Source organism: Salvelinus alpinus, chromosome 34 (assembly GCF_045679555.1).
Source record: "Salvelinus alpinus chromosome 34, SLU_Salpinus.1, whole genome shotgun sequence".
NCBI lineage: Eukaryota > Metazoa > Chordata > Actinopteri > Salmoniformes > Salmonidae > Salvelinus > Salvelinus alpinus.
In genome coordinates this window covers 15,513,686-15,532,886 of record NC_092119.1, presented here as the reverse complement: position 1 = coordinate 15,532,886, position 19,201 = coordinate 15,513,686, and the positions used below count along the sequence as shown (strand labels likewise).

General features: G+C 41.5%; 1 protein-coding gene and 1 non-coding gene across 2 annotated transcripts in view; one reads left to right on the top strand and one right to left on the bottom strand.

Annotated features, from left to right (window-relative positions):
• The window catches only part of LOC139563611 (otoferlin-like), a 40,163-nt gene extending 22,834 nt beyond the window's left edge, over nt 1-17,329 (top strand). The window contains exons 28-40 of the mRNA XM_071382444.1: nt 6,757-6,866; nt 10,454-10,591; nt 11,344-11,481; nt 11,691-11,818; nt 12,074-12,244; nt 12,888-13,048; nt 13,285-13,427; nt 13,657-13,745; nt 14,948-15,046; nt 15,148-15,389; nt 15,639-15,817; nt 16,049-16,149; nt 16,681-17,329. Coding sequence (XP_071238545.1) covers nt 6,757-6,866; nt 10,454-10,591; nt 11,344-11,481; nt 11,691-11,818; nt 12,074-12,244; nt 12,888-13,048; nt 13,285-13,427; nt 13,657-13,745; nt 14,948-15,046; nt 15,148-15,389; nt 15,639-15,817; nt 16,049-16,149; nt 16,681-16,861 — 1,880 coding nt within the window. The 3' untranslated portion in view covers nt 16,862-17,329. The remainder of the gene's footprint in view (nt 1-6,756; nt 6,867-10,453; nt 10,592-11,343; nt 11,482-11,690; nt 11,819-12,073; nt 12,245-12,887; nt 13,049-13,284; nt 13,428-13,656; nt 13,746-14,947; nt 15,047-15,147; nt 15,390-15,638; nt 15,818-16,048; nt 16,150-16,680) is intronic.
• A 1,218-nt stretch (nt 17,330-18,547) lies between these two features.
• trnaa-agc (transfer RNA alanine (anticodon AGC)) lies at nt 18,548-18,620 on the bottom strand. The gene has a single exon. It is a non-coding gene; the product is annotated as a tRNA-Ala (tRNA).
• Nucleotides 18,621-19,201: the final 581 nt, after the last annotated feature.

Below are 19,201 nucleotides of genomic sequence, written 5' to 3'. Positions count from 1 at the left end.
AACGACAGCTTTCCAGTAGGCAATAACAGGTCCCTCCACGCGCCTTGCAGAAAACAGAAAATGGCGTACACGTCGTTCCAAGAGGGTTTATTCCACCTCAGACCGAGATAATCAACTAATTTCTCCTCTCACTTCCTCTTGACATCTAGGGGAAGGTGTATGACGTGCACGTATAGTCATACGTATCATGCCCATTTATAGGCAGGCGCTTGAACACAGCATCGATTTCAGACTTTCCACTTCCTGGTCAGAAAGTGTGCTGCCAAATGAGTTGTGTTTTACCCACAGACAAAATTCAAACGGTTTTAGAAACTAGAGAGTGTTTTCTATCCAATAGTAATAATAATATGCATATTGTACGAGCAAGAAATGAGTACGAGGCCGTTTAAATTGGGTACGATTTTCCCCCAAAGTGAAAACAGCGCCCTCTGGTCCTCATCAGGTTTTAAGCCATACCACAGATTCTCAATTGAATTGAGGTCTGGGCTTTGACTAGGCCATTCCAAGACATTTAAATGTTTCCCCTTAAACCACTCGAGTGTTGCTTTAGCAGTATGCTTAGGGTCATTGTCCTGCTGGAAGGTGAACCTCCGTCCCAGTCTCAAATCTCTGGAAGATGGAAATTTCCCTGTATTTAGCGCCATCCATCATTCCTTCAATTCTGACCAGTTTCCCAGTCCCTGCCGATGATGAGAGGTGTTGGGATTTTAAATTTTAGTCTCATCTGACCAGAGTACCTTCTTCCATATGTTTGGGGAGTCTCCCACATGCCTTTTGGCAAACACCAAATGTGTTTGCTTATTTTTTTCTTTAAGCAATTTTTTTCTTTAAGCTTTTTTCTTGCCATTCTTCCGTAAAGCCCAACTCTGTGAAGTGTACGGCTTAAAGTGGTCCTATGGATACTCCAATCTCCGCTGTGGAGCTTTGCAGCTCCTTCAGGGTTATCTTTGGTCACTTTGTTGCCTCTCTGATTAATGCCCTCCTTGCCTGGTCCGTGAGTTTTGGTGGGCAGCCCTCTCTTGGCAGGTTTGTTGTGGTGCCATATTCTTTCAATTTTTTAATAATGGATTTAATGGTGCTCCATAGGATGTTCAAAGTTTCCCAACCCTGATCTGTACTTCTCCCCAACTTTATCCCTGACCTGTTTGGAGAGCTCCTTGGTCTTCATGGTGCCACTTGATTGATGGTGCCACTTGCTTAGTGGTGTTGCAGACTCTGGGGCCTCTCAGAACTGGTGTATATTTACTGAGATCATGTGACAGATCATTTGACACTTAGATTGCACACAGGTGGACTTTATTTAACTAATTATGTGACTTCTGAGGGTAATTGGTTGCACCAGATCTTATATAGGGGCTTCATAGCGAAGGGGGTGAATACATATGCACGCACCACTTTTCCGTTTTTTTTTTTGTTGAATTTTCTGAAACAAGTTATTTTCTTCATTTCACTTCACCAATTTGGACTATTTTTTGTATGTCCATTACATGAAAATCCAATAAAAATCAATTTAAATTAAATGTTGTAATGCAACAAAATAGGAAAAACGCCAAGGGGGATGAATACTTTTGCAAGGCACTGTATTTATAACTAACCCTTCTTCTACATGTAGTTCTATGGGTATTACAGTCTGCCATCAAACATCAACACTGTAGCCTATAGGGTATTATAGCCAGCCTACCTGAAAACAGATGCTAGCCTCTGCTCCATGATCCACCACCAACTACTCCACTTGAATCTTCTTTTCCAGCTTGCTCTATTTTAATGGATTTTCAAGTTTAGGTGGCTAACGAGCACCAATACGTTTCATCTCTACATTTCCTTCATAACACTAAAGTTTGAAAGTGATTTGCTAGGACATAGTTAAGCTTGTCGACATGTTTCAGCTAGCTAAGTTACCTAGCTCTGTAATTTCTCTGTCTCCCCTCCACCACGAGCGAGGCTAAAACAGCTGCATTTAGGAGCTGCCTTAAAACCTCTTAAACGTAATGGCAAAATGTTGATTTCCGCCTAAATAAACATACCCAAAACGAACTACTATTCATGTGTAATTACAAAGTGGCATATGTCTGTAAATGACATAATTCCAGTGCTATTACATATTTGCAATCCCTAAATGCTAGTTGTTCAGTATAAAAACACAATTTCTACCATATCAGCCTCACTCAAACATTGTGGTGGTGTTATGGGGTATCCAGGGTACATTCAAGTGTCCTTTCAACCTCTCCAAAGTGTCTGAATTTGGTAATTGAGCTGTTTTTACACTCTGGATGTGCCTAAAAGTTATTGCTCACTATAAAAACTAAATTTCTACAACACCAACCTCTCTCAAACATTGTGGTGGTGTCGGGGGACATACAGGGGATATCCAAGTGTTTTTTCAACCTCTCCAAAGTGCCTGAACGTTTAGCCTAGGCATATCCAATGTATTGGTCCCACATACAAATGAACTGTTTACAAAAACAATATAAAAGCAACAGAGTTACATAAAAAAAAATATATATAAAATGTCTTATCAAACACAAACACGTGTCCTTCACTAAAAAAGGTGCAAAAATAGAAATAAGCTGAACTATTTCCAAATGGCGTTCATGTTGGTTTTACATCCCAGGTGTAGATGATTAGATTTCACTTTCACCATAGCTTGTGCATGTCGTGATAGTCTTTGAAGAAGTCCCTCTCTGACCAGGGAACAAAAAGCGAACTGGTATTTCGGACAGAAGATCTGGCATTTCACCCTTTTTTTCCCACTGTGTTTTGTGCAATGTATGCTGTTCTTTCTTTTGTATTTGGCATGTGTATTGGATAGTGGCGCTCACCATTTCCAACACCAGTTGCTCTCGGGAGGCCAACTGGGAGAGAGGGGTTTGATATTTTGCTTTGGCCATCTGCTTGTGGAGAATGAAAGCATTTACTGTAGCAATGTCCACAGTGGTAAAGAAATGTCTTATACCACTTCCTGGTCTTGTGGAGGACCTGGTAGTAGCCTATCAGAGCATCAGCTAGGTCGACACCCCCCATGCTGGCATTGTAGTCCTTCACAGAATCAGGAATGGGGACACTCTTCCTCACTCATGCTCCAATGGCATTTTTCACCCTCCTTGAGACATGGTCGTTATTGAATGCCTTATGCTGTGTGGTGAGCTTGGTTACTTCCCTAGTGTCCTTCCATTTCACAAAAAGCAGCTTGTTAGTCCTGATCCAACGTATGGTCCCCCTCTTCGCTGTCTTTGTCATGTTGTTTACCTTGGTCTTGGGGAAACCGATTCTGTTAGGACTAATGGTGCCACAAGCTCCTATTTTCTTTTTCAAGGGGTCTATGAAAAGTGGATGTAGAACCGTCAGACGGGGTGATTGACATAGCAGTGGGGGGGTGAAGACCTTGACCGTTCGGGGGCGCTTGCTGGGGAGGGGTGAAGACCTTGACCGTTCGGGGGCGCTTGCTGGGGAGGGGTGGTTCCCAAACATCATCCAGATCCTCTGCATCCTCCACTCTGTGGTGAATAAAATGAAGGAGTATATTGTTGTAAAACACACAAAATTACAGTTGACTAAATTTACAAAACAACAAGCCTAAACTTTATCTGTAACCTTTATTTAACTAGGCAAGTCAGGCAAAACCGGCCAAACCTGGACGACGCTGTGGCAAATTGTGCGCCGCCCTATGGGACTCACAATCACCACATAGAAGGTGTGAAGCACAAACATACACACTATGCAAACCAGTAACACTTTGGAGACAAAGGCAGAGGTGAGAACCACAAATAAACAATGACCATGAGAGTTCAGTGACCTCTCCAATGGCCATGAGAGTTTAGTGTCCTCTCCAATGGCCATGAGAGTTTAGTGTCCTCTCCAATGACCATGAGAGTTTACTGTCCTCTCCAATGACCATGACAGTTTAGTGACCTCTCCAATGACCATGAGAGTTTAGTGACCTCTCCAATGGCCATGGGAGTTTAGTGGCCTCTCCAATGACCATGAGGGTTTAGTGACCTCTCCAATGACCATGGGAGTTTAGTGACCTCTCCAATGACCATGAGAGTTTAGTGACCTCTCCAATGACCATGAGAGTTTAGTGTCCTCTCCAATGACCATGTGAGTTTAGTGGCCTCTCCAATGACCATGAGAGTTTAGTGTCCTCTCCAATGACCATGAGAGTTCAGTGACCTCTCCAATGGCCATGAGAGTTTACTGTCCTCTCCAATGACCATGAGAGTTTACTGTCCTCCCCAATGACCATGAGAGTTTAGTGACCTCTCCAATGACCATGACAGTTTAGTGACCTCTCCAATGACCATGAGAGTTTAGTGTACTCTCCAATGGCCATGAGAGTTTAGTGACCTCTCCAATGACCATGAGAGTTTAGTGTCCTCTCCAATGGCCATGAGAGTTTTGTGACTCTCCAATGACCATGAGAGTTTAGTGTCCTCTCCAATGACCATGAGAGTTTAGTGTCCTCTCCAATGACCATGAGAGTTTAGTGTCCTCTCCAATGACCATGAGAGTTTAGTGACCTCTCCAATGACCATGAGAGTTTAGTGACCTCTCCAATGACCATGAGAGTTTAGTGACCTCTCCAATGACCATGAGAGTTTAGTGACCTCTCCAATGACCATGAGAGTTTAGTGTCCTCTCCAATGACCATGAGAGTTTAGTGGCCTCTCCAATGACCATGAGAGTTTAGTGTCCTCTCCAATGACCATGAGAGTTTAGTGTCCTCTCCAATGACCATGAGAGTTTAGTGACCTCTCCAATGACCATGAGAGTTTAGTGGCCTCTCCAATGACCATGAGAGTTTAGTGTCCTCTCCAATGACCATGTGAGTTTAGTGGCCTCTCCAATGACCATGAGAGTTTAGTGTCCTCTCCAATGACCATGAGAGTTCAGTGACCTCTCCAATGGCCATGAGAGTTTACTGTCCTCTCCAATGACCATGAGAGTTTAGTGTCCTCTCCAATGACCATGAGAGTTTAGTGACCTCTCCAATGACCATGACAGTTTAGTGACCTCTCCAATGACCATGAGAGTTTAGTGTACTCTCCAATGGCCATGAGAGTTTAGTGACCTCTCCAATGACCATGAGAGTTTAGTGTCCTCTCCAATGGCCATGAGAGTTTTGTGACCTCTCCAATGACCATGAGAGTTTAGTGTCCTCTCCAATGACCATGAGAGTTTAGTGTCCTCTCCAATGACCATGAGAGTTTAGTGTCCTCTCCAATGACCATGAGAGTTTAGTGACCTCTCCAATGACCATGAGAGTTTAGTGACCTCTCCAATGACCATGAGAGTTTAGTGACCTCTCCAATGACCATGAGAGTTTAGTGACCTCTCCAATGACCATGAGAGTTTAGTGTCCTCTCCAATGACCATGAGAGTTTAGTGGCCTCTCCAATGACCATGAGAGTTTAGTGTCCTCTCCAATGACCATGAGAGTTTAGTGTCCTCTCCAATGACCATGAGAGTTTAGTGACCTCTCCAATGACCATGAGAGTTTAGTGGCCTCTCCAATGACCATGAGAGTTTAGTGTCCTCTCCAATGACCATGAGAGTTTAGTGTCCTCTCCAATGACCATGAGAGTTTAGTGACCTCTCCAATGACCATGAGAGTTTAGTGTCCTCTCCAATGACCATGAGAGTTTAGTGTCCTCTCCAATGACCATGAGAGTTAGGTGGCCTCTCCAATGACCATGAGAGTTTAGTGACCTCTCCAATGTTACAAGGATGAAACTTAGAACTAATATGAAACAGACAATAACTACTTTGTAATTATATAACATTGTAATTACTTGTTACACGGGCCAATGTAAACTAAATCCAAAGCACAAAAAGTAGACAACTTGTAAAAAACTAAATACATATAGTAAATTAGCTATATAAAGGCATGAAAATAATTTACTTACAGATCTAAAAGTGGATCCAATCCTTCTAGAAAGCAATCTTTGTTGGAGTCGGAAATCCTCTTTTTAGGTTCCTGTTCGATATTCTTAGTTTTTACCTCCCCCCTTGAGAAGCCATCTTTTATGCTAAAGCGATTCAATTAAATCAATGAAATCTGTTTACAATGTAATGTAGCGTGCTCGGTGCGTTCCGTCTCTGAGCCAGGTAGCAATAGTTCACATTACACATAAAAGGTTCTAGGCCTTGCTTTGTCCCACCCAGGTCAAGTGCATATCTCTGGAAAGCTTACCTCATTGGCTACAGTACTGTCAAGGTGCCATAGTAGCCAATCCCCTGTGTAATGGATGCCTACGGCGCGTAAGCAGGCAACGTCATATTTGTGATGCGCAAAGATATAGTCACTCCGTGGACATTCGATGTTGCCATTAAGTCATCAGATAACATGGCAATAGGCTAGATTTGTTCCTACCAACCTAAGGATTAATTTGATACCCCCTGTGTCGTTATAACTCAAACAAAGACCAAATCGAAGCTTACCTTGTAAGATGTTTGCTGTTTGGTGAAAACGTTGTTTATCAATAACGGTAGGTCACAGGCAGAGAAATAAAACTACGGGGACTTTACATTTACATTTACAAAACAAGAATACAATGGGAAAGCGACTACGTATACTTTATTAGATCAAGCAATTCTTTAAATTAAATAAAATTGGGTTTTAACTGTTATAGTGTTGTGACATGAAATAACAGAATTGCAAATCTCCTGGATATTGATGGGGCTGTTCACTGACTGTTCATATTCATATTGTTTTTACAACTTTCACCCCTCACCCCTTGTTCCCTAACCTATACTCAGAGATCAAACCTGATGACCCTCCTGTCAAAGGAAAGAAAGGAAAAGGAAAGGACAAGAGGAGGCCTGGAGACATGCCAGAGAAGAAGAAGCACAAACTCAATGAGCTGCAGGTATGTGGCTACTCAATACCACCCAGCGAGCAAAACTGATTACAGTGCCTTCAGAAACTATTCATACCCCTTGACTTACTCCACATTTTGTTGTGTAACAGCCTGAATTCTAAATGGATAAAAAATATATATAATCTCACCCGTCTACACACAATACCCCATAATGACAGTTAAAAATTAACAAATTTATAGAAAATGAAATGCAGAAATATCTCATTTACATGAGTATTCACACCCCTGGGCCAATACTTTATAGAAACACCTTTGGCAGTGATTACTGCTGTGAGTCTTTTGGGGAGTAAGTCTAAGAGCTTCGCACACCTCAATTACAATATTTGCCCATTATTCTTTTTCAAATTCTTCAAGCTCTGTCAAGTTGATTGTTGATTATGTATATATATGTATATATATATACTTTGCTCCGTTCATCTTTCCCTCGATGCTGACTAGTCTCCCAGTCCCTGCCGCTGAAAAACATCCCCACAGCATGATGCTGCCAACACCATGGTGCCCGGTTTCCGCCAGACGTGACGCTTGGCATTCAGGCCACAAAGGTCAATCTTGGTTTCATCAGACCAGAGAATCTTGTTACTCATGGCCTGAGAGTCATTTAGGTGCCTTGTGGCAAACTCCAAGCAGGCTGTCATGTGTCTTTTACTGAGGAGTGGCTTCCATCTGGTCTACCACAAAGGCCTGATTGGTGGAGTGCTGCAGAGATGGTTGTCCTTCTGGAAGGTTTTCCCATCTCCACAGAGGAACTCTGGATGCTCTGTCAGAGTGACCATCGGGTTCTTGGTCACCTCCCTGACCAAGGCCCTTCTCCCCCGATTGCTCAGTTTGGCCGGACGGCCAGCTCTAGTATGTATGTATGTATGTATGTATGTATGTATGTATGTATGTATGTATGTATGTATGTATGTATGTATGCATTCGGAAAGTATTCTTACCCCTTCACTTTTTCCACATTTTGTTACGTTACAGCCTTGTTCTAAAATGGATTAAAAATATATATATCCTCGTCAATCTACACACAATACCCCATAATGACAAAGCTAAAACAGGTTTTTAGAAATCTCTGCAAATGTATTAAAAATAAAAAACAGAAATACCTTATTGACCGAGGTATTCAGACCCTTTGCTATGGGACTCGACATTTTAATTTTTTAATTTTTCATTTATCAGGTAAGTTGACTGAGAACACGTTCTCATTTGCAGCAACGACCTGGGGAATAGTTACAGGGGACAGGAGGGGGATGAATGAGCCAATTGTAAACTGGGGATTATTAGGTGACCGTGATGGTTTGAGGGGCAGATTGGGAATTTAGCCAGGACACCGGGGTTAACACCCCTACTCTTACGATAAGTGCCATGGGATATGTAATGACCTCAGAGAGTCAGGACACCCGTTTAACGTCCCATCCGAAAGGCGGCTCCCGACACAGGGCAGTGTCCCCAATCACTGCCCTGGGGCATTGGGATATTTTGTTTTTAGACCAGAGGAAAGAGTGCCTCCTACTGGCCCTCCAACACCACTTCCAGCAGCATCTGGTCTCCCATCCAGGGACTGACCAGGACCAACCCTGCTTAGCTTCAGAAGCAAGCCAGCAGTGGTATGCAGGGTGGTATGCTGCTGGCAGTGCAGGGCTCAGGTGCATCCTGTTTCCATTGATCATCCATGAGATGTTTCTACAACTTGATTGGAGTCCATCTGTGGTAAATTCAATTGACTGGACATGATTTGGAAAGTGAATGGGGTCTGAATACTTTCCGAATGTACTGTACACACACTGAGTATATAAAACATTAAGAACACCTGCTCTTTCCATGACATAGACTGACCAGGTGAATCTAGGTGAATCCAGGTGAATCCAGGTGAAAGCTATGATCCCTTATTGATGTCCCTTATTGATGTCACTTCAGTCAGTGTAGATGAAGTGGTGGAGACAGGTGAAAGAAGGATGTTTAAGCCTTGAGACAATTGAGACATGGATTGTGCATGTGTGGCATTCAGAGGGTGAATGGTCAAGACACAAAATGTAAGTGCCTTTGATCAAGGTATGGTAGTAGGTGCCAGGCGCACCGGTTTGTGTCAAGAACTGCAAACCTGCTGAGTTTTTCACGCTCAACAGTTTCCTGTGTGTAATAAGAATGCCCAAAGGACATCCAGCCAACTTGAAACAACTGTGGGAAGCATTGGAATCAACATGGGCCAGCATTCCTGTTTAACTCTTTTGACACCTAGATTCCATGCCCCGATGAATTAAGGCTGTTCTGAGGGTATAAGGGAGGGGATGCAACTCAATATTAAAAAGGTGTTCCTAATGGTTGGCATACTCAGTGTATATACATACATACACACATGTATACATACTGTATATACACGTTGCTAGACAGCCATTTTCAAGTCTTGCCATAGATTTTCAAGACGATTTAAGTCACAACTGTAACTAGGCCACTCAGGAACATTCAATGTTGTGTTTGTAAGCAACTCCAGTGTAGATTTGGCCTTGTGTTTTAGATTATTGTTCTGCTGAAAGGTGAATATGTCTACCAGTGTCTGTTGGAAAGCGGACCGAACCAGGTTTTCTTCTAGGATTTTGCCTGTGCTTGTAGCTATATTCTGTTTCTTTTTATCATCAAAAAAACCTCCATAGTCCTTACCGATGACAAGCATACCCATCATTTAATGCACCCACCACCATGCTTGAAAATATGAAGGGTTGTTTTGTTGTGTTGGATTTGCCCCAAACATACTGTATAACGCATTGTATTCAGGACAAAAAGTTAATTTCTTTGCCACATTTTTGCAGTAGTACTTAAGTGCCTTGTTGCAAACAGGATTCATGTTTTGGAATATTTTTATTCTGTACAAGCTTCCTTCTTTTATTCTGTAATGTAGGTTAGTATTGTGGAGTGACTACAGTATTGTTGATACAGCCTCAGTTTTCTCATATCACAACCATTAAACTGTAACTGTTTTGGCCTCATGGTGAAATCCCTGAGCGGTTTCCTTCCTCTCCGGCAACTGAGTTAGGAAGGACACGTATCTTTGTAGGGATTGGGTGTATTGATACACCATCCAAAGTGTAATTAATAACTTCACCATGCTCAAAGGGATATTCAGCGTCTGATTTTTTTATTCTTACACATCTGCCAATTGGTTCCCTTTTTTGCGAGGCATTGAAAAACATTACTGGTCTTTGTGGTTGAATCTGTGCCTGAAATACACTGCTCGATTGAGGGACCCTACAGATAATTGTATGTGCGGGATACAGAGATGGAGTAGTCATTAAAAAGTATTGAACACCGAATGACTCCATGCAACTTATTATGTGACTTGTTAAGCACATTTTTACTCCTGAACTTATTTTGGCTTGCCATAACAAAAGGGTTTGAATACATTTCAGCTTTAATTTTAAAAATTAATTTCAAAGATGTTCTACAAACAAAATTACACTGTGACATGATGGGGTATTGTGTGTAGATCAGTGACACAGAATCTCAATTTAACCAATTTTAAATTCAGGCTGTTCAAAACAGAGGTCTGGGCAAATACTTTATAGTCTGTTTTTGTACTTCTTCATTAGGTGTACCCCAAGGAGTTGGAGAAGGAGTTTGATAACTTTGAAGACTGGCTTCACACCTTCAACCTGTTCAGAGGGAAGGCAGGAGACGATGACGACCAGAACATGGCGGATGAGGACAGGATTATTGGCAAATTCAAAGTAAAACCCCTTTCGCACAGAGGGCCTTACCTTCTTCTTACCTTCTTCTTTGTCAGCGACGGAAGAGAGAAGGAAGTAGACTGGTCTCAGATCTTAGTTGTTCAATGGCTATAGGAGTTGTCTATTGGAGTTGTCTATATGAGTTGTCATTGGAGTTGTCTATAGGAGTTGTCTATTGGAGTTGTCTATAGGAGTTGTCTATACAGCATACAAATGTCTCGGACCAGGTTAGGAAGAAACTATACTGAGCATACGGAGTCCATTATTTTGTTGAATACCACACCCCACCCAATCCTAATATAGTGATGTGACATGAAATAACAGAGTTGCATGCAAAGGGTAAGCCCTTAGTTTAAGGGTTTCTAAAATCCCCTATGGGAAAAATGAATGGTGGAAAAACGATTGGAACCATTTCCCTGTTTGACCGCTAGGTTTTATGGGTATTATGACACCTCCACTGTGGCTCTCTATTTCAATTGAATGTATCTCCCCCTTTAACACAATTGTGCATGTCTGTTGTGTTTCAGGGCTGTCTGTGCATGTACAAGGCGTTGGATTAGATGTGATTGTATTAACTCTGTGTGTATCTGTTTGTGTTTCAGGGTTCTCTGTGCATGTACAAGGCGTTGGATTAGATGTGATTGTATTAACTCTGTGTGTATCTGTTTGTGTTTCAGGGTTCTCTGTGCATGTACAAGGTGTTGGATTAGATGTGATTGTATTAACTCTGTGTGTATCTGTTTGTGTTTCAGGGTTCTCTGTGCATGTACAAAGTGCCAGTGTCAGATGAGATGCAGAGGGAGATGGGCTTCGACTCCAACATGGGCATGTTCCAGAACATTCCAACCAACGACCCAATCAACGTTGTAGTCCGAGTCTATATCATCAGGGTCGGTACACAACACAAAACTAAACTACACTGCACAACACTACACTACACTTCACTGTCTACACTTCACTACACTACACTGTACTAAGTACTACTTACAATCCTAAATTTCCGAATTAATCTGGGAAGCTACAGACATTAGACTATCCTGTGATTATTAACATGTAATGTCTTGATTGTCAAATAAAACCAAATAAAACATTTCTAAAGGCAACTGATCTGCATCCAGCGGATATCAATGGAAAAGCTGATCCGTACATCGCCATCAAACTAGGAAAATCAGACATCAAAGACAAAGAGAACTACCTCTCCAAGCAACTCAACCCTATCTTTGGCAAGTAAGTGGAGAAACTCTAAATGCAATATTTCGTCCATTTCCGCTAACATTCATGATGAATTAATGAATTCTTAATAGTATACGAGCTAGCCAAATAATTTACTCTGAAGACTGGCGCTGCTTGTATAGTTATAGCTTGTATAGTTATAGCTTGTATAGTTATAGCTTGCGCATTTAAAGTGTAAACATGTTGAAAATAATAACCATAAGTTATGACCAAAGACTTAAAAAATGTCATTTATTTTGAACCCATCAGATCTTTTGACATCGAAGCCACATTTCCCATGGACTCTACACTAACAGTGTCCGTCTATGACTGGGACTTAGTGGGCACTGACGACCTGATTGGGGAGACTAAACTGGATCTGGAGAACCGTTACTACAGCAAGCACAGAGCCATATGTGGCCTTCCATCCAAATATGCCGTGTAAGTACTATTACAGTAGCCTGACGACTCACTAAATTCTTCCGCTGCTCTGTCGTTCGCTACATACTTTAGTCTGACACTGACATCATTGAAGTCATTTGTGGTAACGAGGGGCACGAGGGGCGTTTTACAAAACAAAGTCATCAGTGATTGGATCGTCTCTAACCAATCAGGGTATCAAAGCCAATGACGAATTCTCAAACCGCCACTTCACACACCTGTGTTCTGGCTCTGGCCCAATCACACGGCCCCAAATGTGTTTGCATCGGTGAAGGGTCGGTGAGGTACTCAGATCCAGACTCATTGCAGGGAAGAAACTAATGTGGTCGTGGCGTAGCGTTTGGGCAGAGCAAGGAGTCTGGGTAGCCAGACAACTATTACAGCAAGCACAGAGCAAAATGTGGCATCGCATCCAAATATGCCATTTAAGAACTATTACAGCAAGCACAGAGCAAAATGTGGCATCGCATCCATTTAGGTGAACCCTCTCTTTTGCCTATAAATATACGTACAACACAGGATCCTGTACATGATCCAATTCAGGACTGACCTAGATAAATAAACCATACATAAATAAATACCCAATATCTTAGAACTGCATACAATTTGTTTGTCTCCATCTTTATTTTTTTCGTCCCTGTAGCCATGGCTACAATGTGTGGCGGGACCCCCTGAAGCCAACCCAGATCCTGGCCAAGCTGTGTAAAGAGGGCAAGCTGGACGGGCCCCACTATGGCCCTGGAGGACGGGTCAAAGTGGCCAACAGGATCTTCATGGGCCCAACCGAGATCGAAGATGAAAATGGTACTGTATAGAGTACAACACAACAATATTACCTGAAATGCTTTTCTACCCTCACCTGTTGGTTACTGTACCCCCAATCATATTTTTCTCTGCCTGGCTGAAGTACCCCGTTATGTACAACTGATCTTATGAGCTTTCCCTGTGGGTAGGCTAGGTAGTACTCGACTTGTCTAGTACCCCAGGTTGACAACTACTGCTGTACTGTCTGTCTGGGTTGCTCTGGTGATGTTCCTTAGGTCTGAAGAAGCAGACAGATGAGCACCTGGCCCTGACGGCGCTGAAGCACTGGGAGGATATCCCCAGGGTGGGCTGTAAACTCATCCCAGAACATGTGGAGACCAGGCCACTCCTCAACCCTGACAAGCCTGGCATCGAACAGGTACTGTAGAACAAGGTTGCCTTTAAGCCGGTGCTTGCTAAATGTTCAAGTGCCTGCTTCAGTGTTTCAAATGATCCACCTGGTGAAGGTAGTAAAGCAAATATAAAGTACAGTAAAGTAAAGATGACACATTTGCCATGTGAATGTAGGCCTGATTGATTAGGTTTGATTGCTGTGTAGTTGAATTGTATCTCACCCCATGTTTATCTGTGTGTTTCTCTTTGTGTAGGGGAGGATTGAGATGTGGGTGGACATGTTCCCCAAGGATATGCCTGCACCTGGACCGGCCATTGATATCGCACCCAGAAAACCAAAGAAGTATGTTCTAATACAATGTAATGTGCTTTTAAAAAAAACATTTAGTAAGAGAATTTGAAAAGTGAAATAAAAGTTATGAGGAATGTGCATTGTCGGCAGGGTTAGATATCAGTAATACACTGTATATTAGTGGGGCGAGGGTCAGCTGTTTGTTCACCCGCACCCACCCGCAACTGCTAATAACCCATCCGCAACGCCCAACTATATGTGATAAAGTGAAAATCTGAGGCCCTCACCCGACCCCAACACTCTAACATAGAAATGCACTGTGGGCTTAACCCACTGTTCCTAGGCCGTCATTGTAAATAAGAAGTTGTTCTTAACTGGCTTGCCTAGTTAAATAAAACAAATGCGTTTCCCTGGAAGACTAAGTAAACTCTTCTTCACCACAATAATGTCATAAATCTCTAGAATGAATGTTTCAATATAGTTGACATCTGTAAAGTTTTCTGCTTCTTTCATGGATCAAAAACGTCTAGGGACCGGGGAGAAGAAATAAAACACATCAGTTTGACTGGTTGTAAGGAAAGTTGTGAAAATGACCCAAAATGTTTCTGATAAGATTTCATTTCAGCTTGGATGCGTATTTTATGTGGTTGAAATACTATCAGCTTTTATGATGGTGATAACGATTGCACCTCATAGAGATTTTGTATAGTGCCTTTCAATCATCACACATAACACAGCCGCACTGCTATCATCCTCTTTTACCACTTCACCAAATCTTTCCTCAACTTTAGTCTACTGTTCTGGCCCTCCCTTCTCCTTATTTTCAACTCTCCATTTCGCAGCTTTTCTCTTATTGAATTAAACTCCGACATTGTCCTTTTTGCCTCCATGGATCGAATGCCAAGAGTGTGCAAATATGTCATCAAGGAAAAGGGTGGCTACTTCGAAAAATCTAAATATAAAATTTGATTTGTTTAACACTTTTTTGGTTACTACATGATTCCATATGTGTTATTTCATAGTTTTGATGTCTTCACTATTATTCTACAATGTAGAAAATAGTCAGAATAAAGAAAAACCCTTGAATGAGTAGGTGCGTACATACTTTTGATTGGTACTGTATATATATCAGTAAATTCACAATTGTATATGATAAGATATATCACATAACAGAGATTTTAAAAACACAAAATGCAACCAGAATGTTACTGTGCCTCACTGATGTGACACTGAGGTGTTTGGTCGTCGGGCAGGTTTGAACTGAGGGTGATTATCTGGAACACAGACGAGGTCATTCTGGAGGATGATGACATCTTCACTGGAGAAAAGTCCAGTGATATCTTCGTGCGGGGGTAAATAATGTTTCCTTTGAAAGTATCTATGTTTTTCTAACTTCTGGAGGTGTACTAAATATTAAAACCATTTCTTATTCTTCTTCTTCTTCATTCAACAGCTGGCTGAAGGGTCAGCAGGAGGACAAGCAGGACACAGACGTCCACTACCACTCCCTGACAGGGGAGGGTCTCTTCAACTGGCGCTTCATCTACCCCTTTGACTACCTACAGGCTGAGGAGAAGATCGTCATCTCTAAGAAGGAGTCTATGTTCGCCTGGGACGAGACTGAGTATAAGATCCCTGCTCGTCTCAACCTACAAGTCTGGGATGCTGATCACTTCTCTGCAGATGACTTCTTAGGTGGAGTGATTTAATTTTCCTCTACTAAACATTCACCATAATGATTTTCTGAGCTGTAAATGTTGGTCCTTCTGTGAATTTAACATTTCAGACTAGGGCTACTTTTTTTATATTGAATTTGTATTCTGGGACATGGAAAGTACTGTTGTGGCAGTCATAACAACAACATCAACATAACAACAACAACAACAGCTGAGAAACCTTTATGCATATCGAATAAATATGCATGATATTTTTGTCTATTCCTAGGCGCCATTGAGCTGGATCTGAACCGTTTCCCTCGTGGAGCGAAGACAGCCAAGCAGTGCTCCATCAACATGGTGCTGAACGAACAGGATATTCCCATGGTGTCCATCTTCAAACAGAGGAGGATCAAGGGCTGGTGGCCCTTCCTGGCCAGAGATGAGAATGACGAGTTTGAACTCACTGTATGTAGTGTGGACTGGATTAAACACAGTAAACTATACACTTGACACAATGGTGTCTTTGATTAAACAAAGCGTGACAATTGAGTTACATTGTGAAGAAACTAGCTGAGTTAAAGACTGAACAGAGGTCAGTTTGGAAATGTAACAGATCAGTCAAAAGATAAAGAATCACTCCTTTGTATACTGTATGAACCCCAGTGTTTGGTAGTGATGTTGTTTGTGTCTTTGCAGGGGAAAGTGGAAGCAGAGCTGCAGCTGATGACTGCAGAGGAGGCTGAGAAGAACCCAGTAGGTGAAGGACGCAACGAACCTGAACCCCTGGAGAAACCCAAGTAAGAGCACCATTAACCTACCACTAAGCTAACAAATACAGTGTCAAATGTTGGTGCCAACTCAATGTATTTCAACGAGGAAGGTTGAAGTGGGGAAGGGACAGGAGTGGGGAAGGGACAGGAGCATGAGTTTTTTTGCGCTAAAACAGGTTGCACTTAAACAAAGCTCTACCATGCAGGCGGAACGCACCCTCGTCAGAACGCACCCTAATGTAAAGGTCCATTTGATTATAAAACATAACAATTATGGAAGAGAGAAAGGGTCTTGAAATTGAAATGAATGAAAATTAAATTGCTTTGACTAAGTACTGAATTTGAACAGGGATGATCATACTGGCCAATACAGAGCATCAGCAGTCCAGTTACTAAAATAACCTTTCTTTATGCCATCATTTTTATGGGTTTGTTTATATTTAGAGCAAACCGGACCTGTATCTTAAAGTCATATTTGGTAATCCTCTGTGTCTCTGTTTGATGTCCTTATAAGGCATTAGCGCAGTCTAACCAACCAACCCTGTCTCTCTCTCCCAGCCGTCCAGACACAGCCTTCCTGTGGTTCCTTATGCCTTTCAAGGCCATCAAAAACCTCATCTGCAACCAGTACTTCTGGCTCACGGTCAAGTTAGTTGTAGCCCTGCTGCTGGTGCTCATCCTGGGCCTCTTCATATACAGCATGCCTGGATACATGGTCAAGAAGCTAATGGGGGCTTGAGAAGTGGAAAATCTTAAAAGGGATAGTTACTCAACAACTTCCAAACTCAATAATGTATTCAACGACTTGTTTTCAGTAACAAGCATCCCCTCTTCTCATGGAGTCCCTGTAATGTGTTTGCCATTTGACAAGACAATCGTACACACACCATGTATCGTTAAAAAAAGGTACCAAAACCATGTCCAAGTATAAATAAATAATACAATAAATCTGATTTATTATATATATATATATATATTTATTTATATATCTCCCTTTCAAATACTTTTAATATTATGGGGTTGCAAAAAAGTTCGATCTACAAAGTAAAATGTTTTGTTTTGGTGTTCTGATTCTGTTCTTGCTTGAAGTCATGTATTAGTCTTGGTTTGCACTGACTGACTTTTCTGTGGCTGTTGCTATTGTCTTTGTTTAACAGTGTGCAGTATGTAGTATATTACGTATAATCTGTTTTTTGTGAATAAAGTGATAAGAACAATAACTGAGTCTGTTTCTCTTTGTCACTCCATGCATCTGAATCCAATCCATCTGAATCCAATCCATCTGAATCCAATACAATCTGTTTTCAGAATATCTTAGCAAGAAATGAGGCATCAGTATTATGGATCAACATTTCAACTGACTCCAAATGTCTCATATTTAGTCATGATCATTATTAGATGATAATGAGATAATCATTAATCAACCATACATGTTTATGGCAGGTCCAAAGAATTTTAACCTACTGTACCACAAGCTATTTTTCCATTTTATTATTAACTTTACTGCAGTCTAACCAACCAACCCTTATTTGTTTCCTCCAGCAGTCCAGACACAGCCTTCCTGTGGTTCCTTATGCCTTTCAAGGCCATCAAAAACCTAATCTGCAACCAGTACTTCTGGCTCACGGTCAAGTTAGTTGTAGCCCTGCTGCTGGTGCTCATCCTGGGCCTCTTCATATACAGCATGCCTCGATACATGGTCAAGAGCGAAGGTTGTGTCCTTTATCCAAAACACACAGACACCTTTACCCAAAACACATGTATAGCCTACTATGTATTCCATTTTTTATCAGTGGAGTACATTGTTTGGTGTATCTAGATAAGCAAACGTTGTACAACGCTGAAACTTGACTGAGTGTCTGAGGGGTTCTTGTCTGTGAAGGTCTACGACATCGATGTACAGTTAGTTTTCAGCCTTTCACATCCGACCTGGGTTTAAATACTATTCGAAATAATTTCAAAATTCAAATACTTTGTCTTGAATGGGGTTGCCTGGCTTAGAATAGTCGCAAAACTGAAAACCCACCCATTTGGTATTCTAGGCAGTCTAGAGCAAAGTAGTTCAAAGTATATGATCGATTTTAAATAGTATTTGAACCCAGATCTGTTACACATAGATATGTATAGCTTACTCTAATTTTATTAAGTGTATTTGGTGTGCCTTGAGTATCGAGCACACAGTGCTGTTCAGTATTGAATTAAGGACTTTGTTCCGATTTGACTGTTTATTGTGATTGTATGTCCCACAACCAACAAAATAATGGACCTATTGAAGAAAACGTTTTGTCGGTTGAAAATCCTTCCGTTCTAAATGTTGATTTTCATAATTGATGTAGTAGTATACAATACGTATTTTAATTTAAAGTTAGAGAGTAAACTGATAATAAATGCGCTTTACATTCACTTGCTCTCTCAAGAAAACATTTGGAGGATGCGGGCATCGATCCCGCTACCTCTCGCATGCTAAGCGAGCGCTCTACCATTTGAGCTAATCCCCCGGATAAGAGTCGCACGGGCTGTGTAAATACAAGTCCTTGTCAGTGTTGTGTTGAATTTGAACCACATAAATTGTAGGCATTGAGTAGAATGAAGATTCGACATTCATATCAGAAATTGTAGAGACATTTTCTTTCTACATGTATTTTGCTTGATCGATCTACGAAAATAATAGAAGACCAACGCTATTCATTTTTTCAACACCGCAACACTTTGTGTGGAACAATATTGCCCTTTACAGTCCTTGGATGGAAACGCACTCTTTTTTTTGGCCCTACTAATCTGCGCAATTATTTATATAAAATATTATGGATTTACTGACAAGATGCATGTCTCTTCGTCCTAACAATGGGAATCGTTGTCCACAAAGCAGCACGACGGACTGTCTAGCTCCCGCCTATCCTTTATTTGGATTGGTGGATAAATCTCACTATTGTAATCCTGTTTTGAATATTCGATGAGGGTTGTTGACGTCAACCGCCTGTATTCAATGGCGAGAGATGCTATGCTACTAGCCTCATAACATAAATATGCATATAACCATTTCGAGACAACTCCGATATACGTTTTTTCTCAAAGTTGA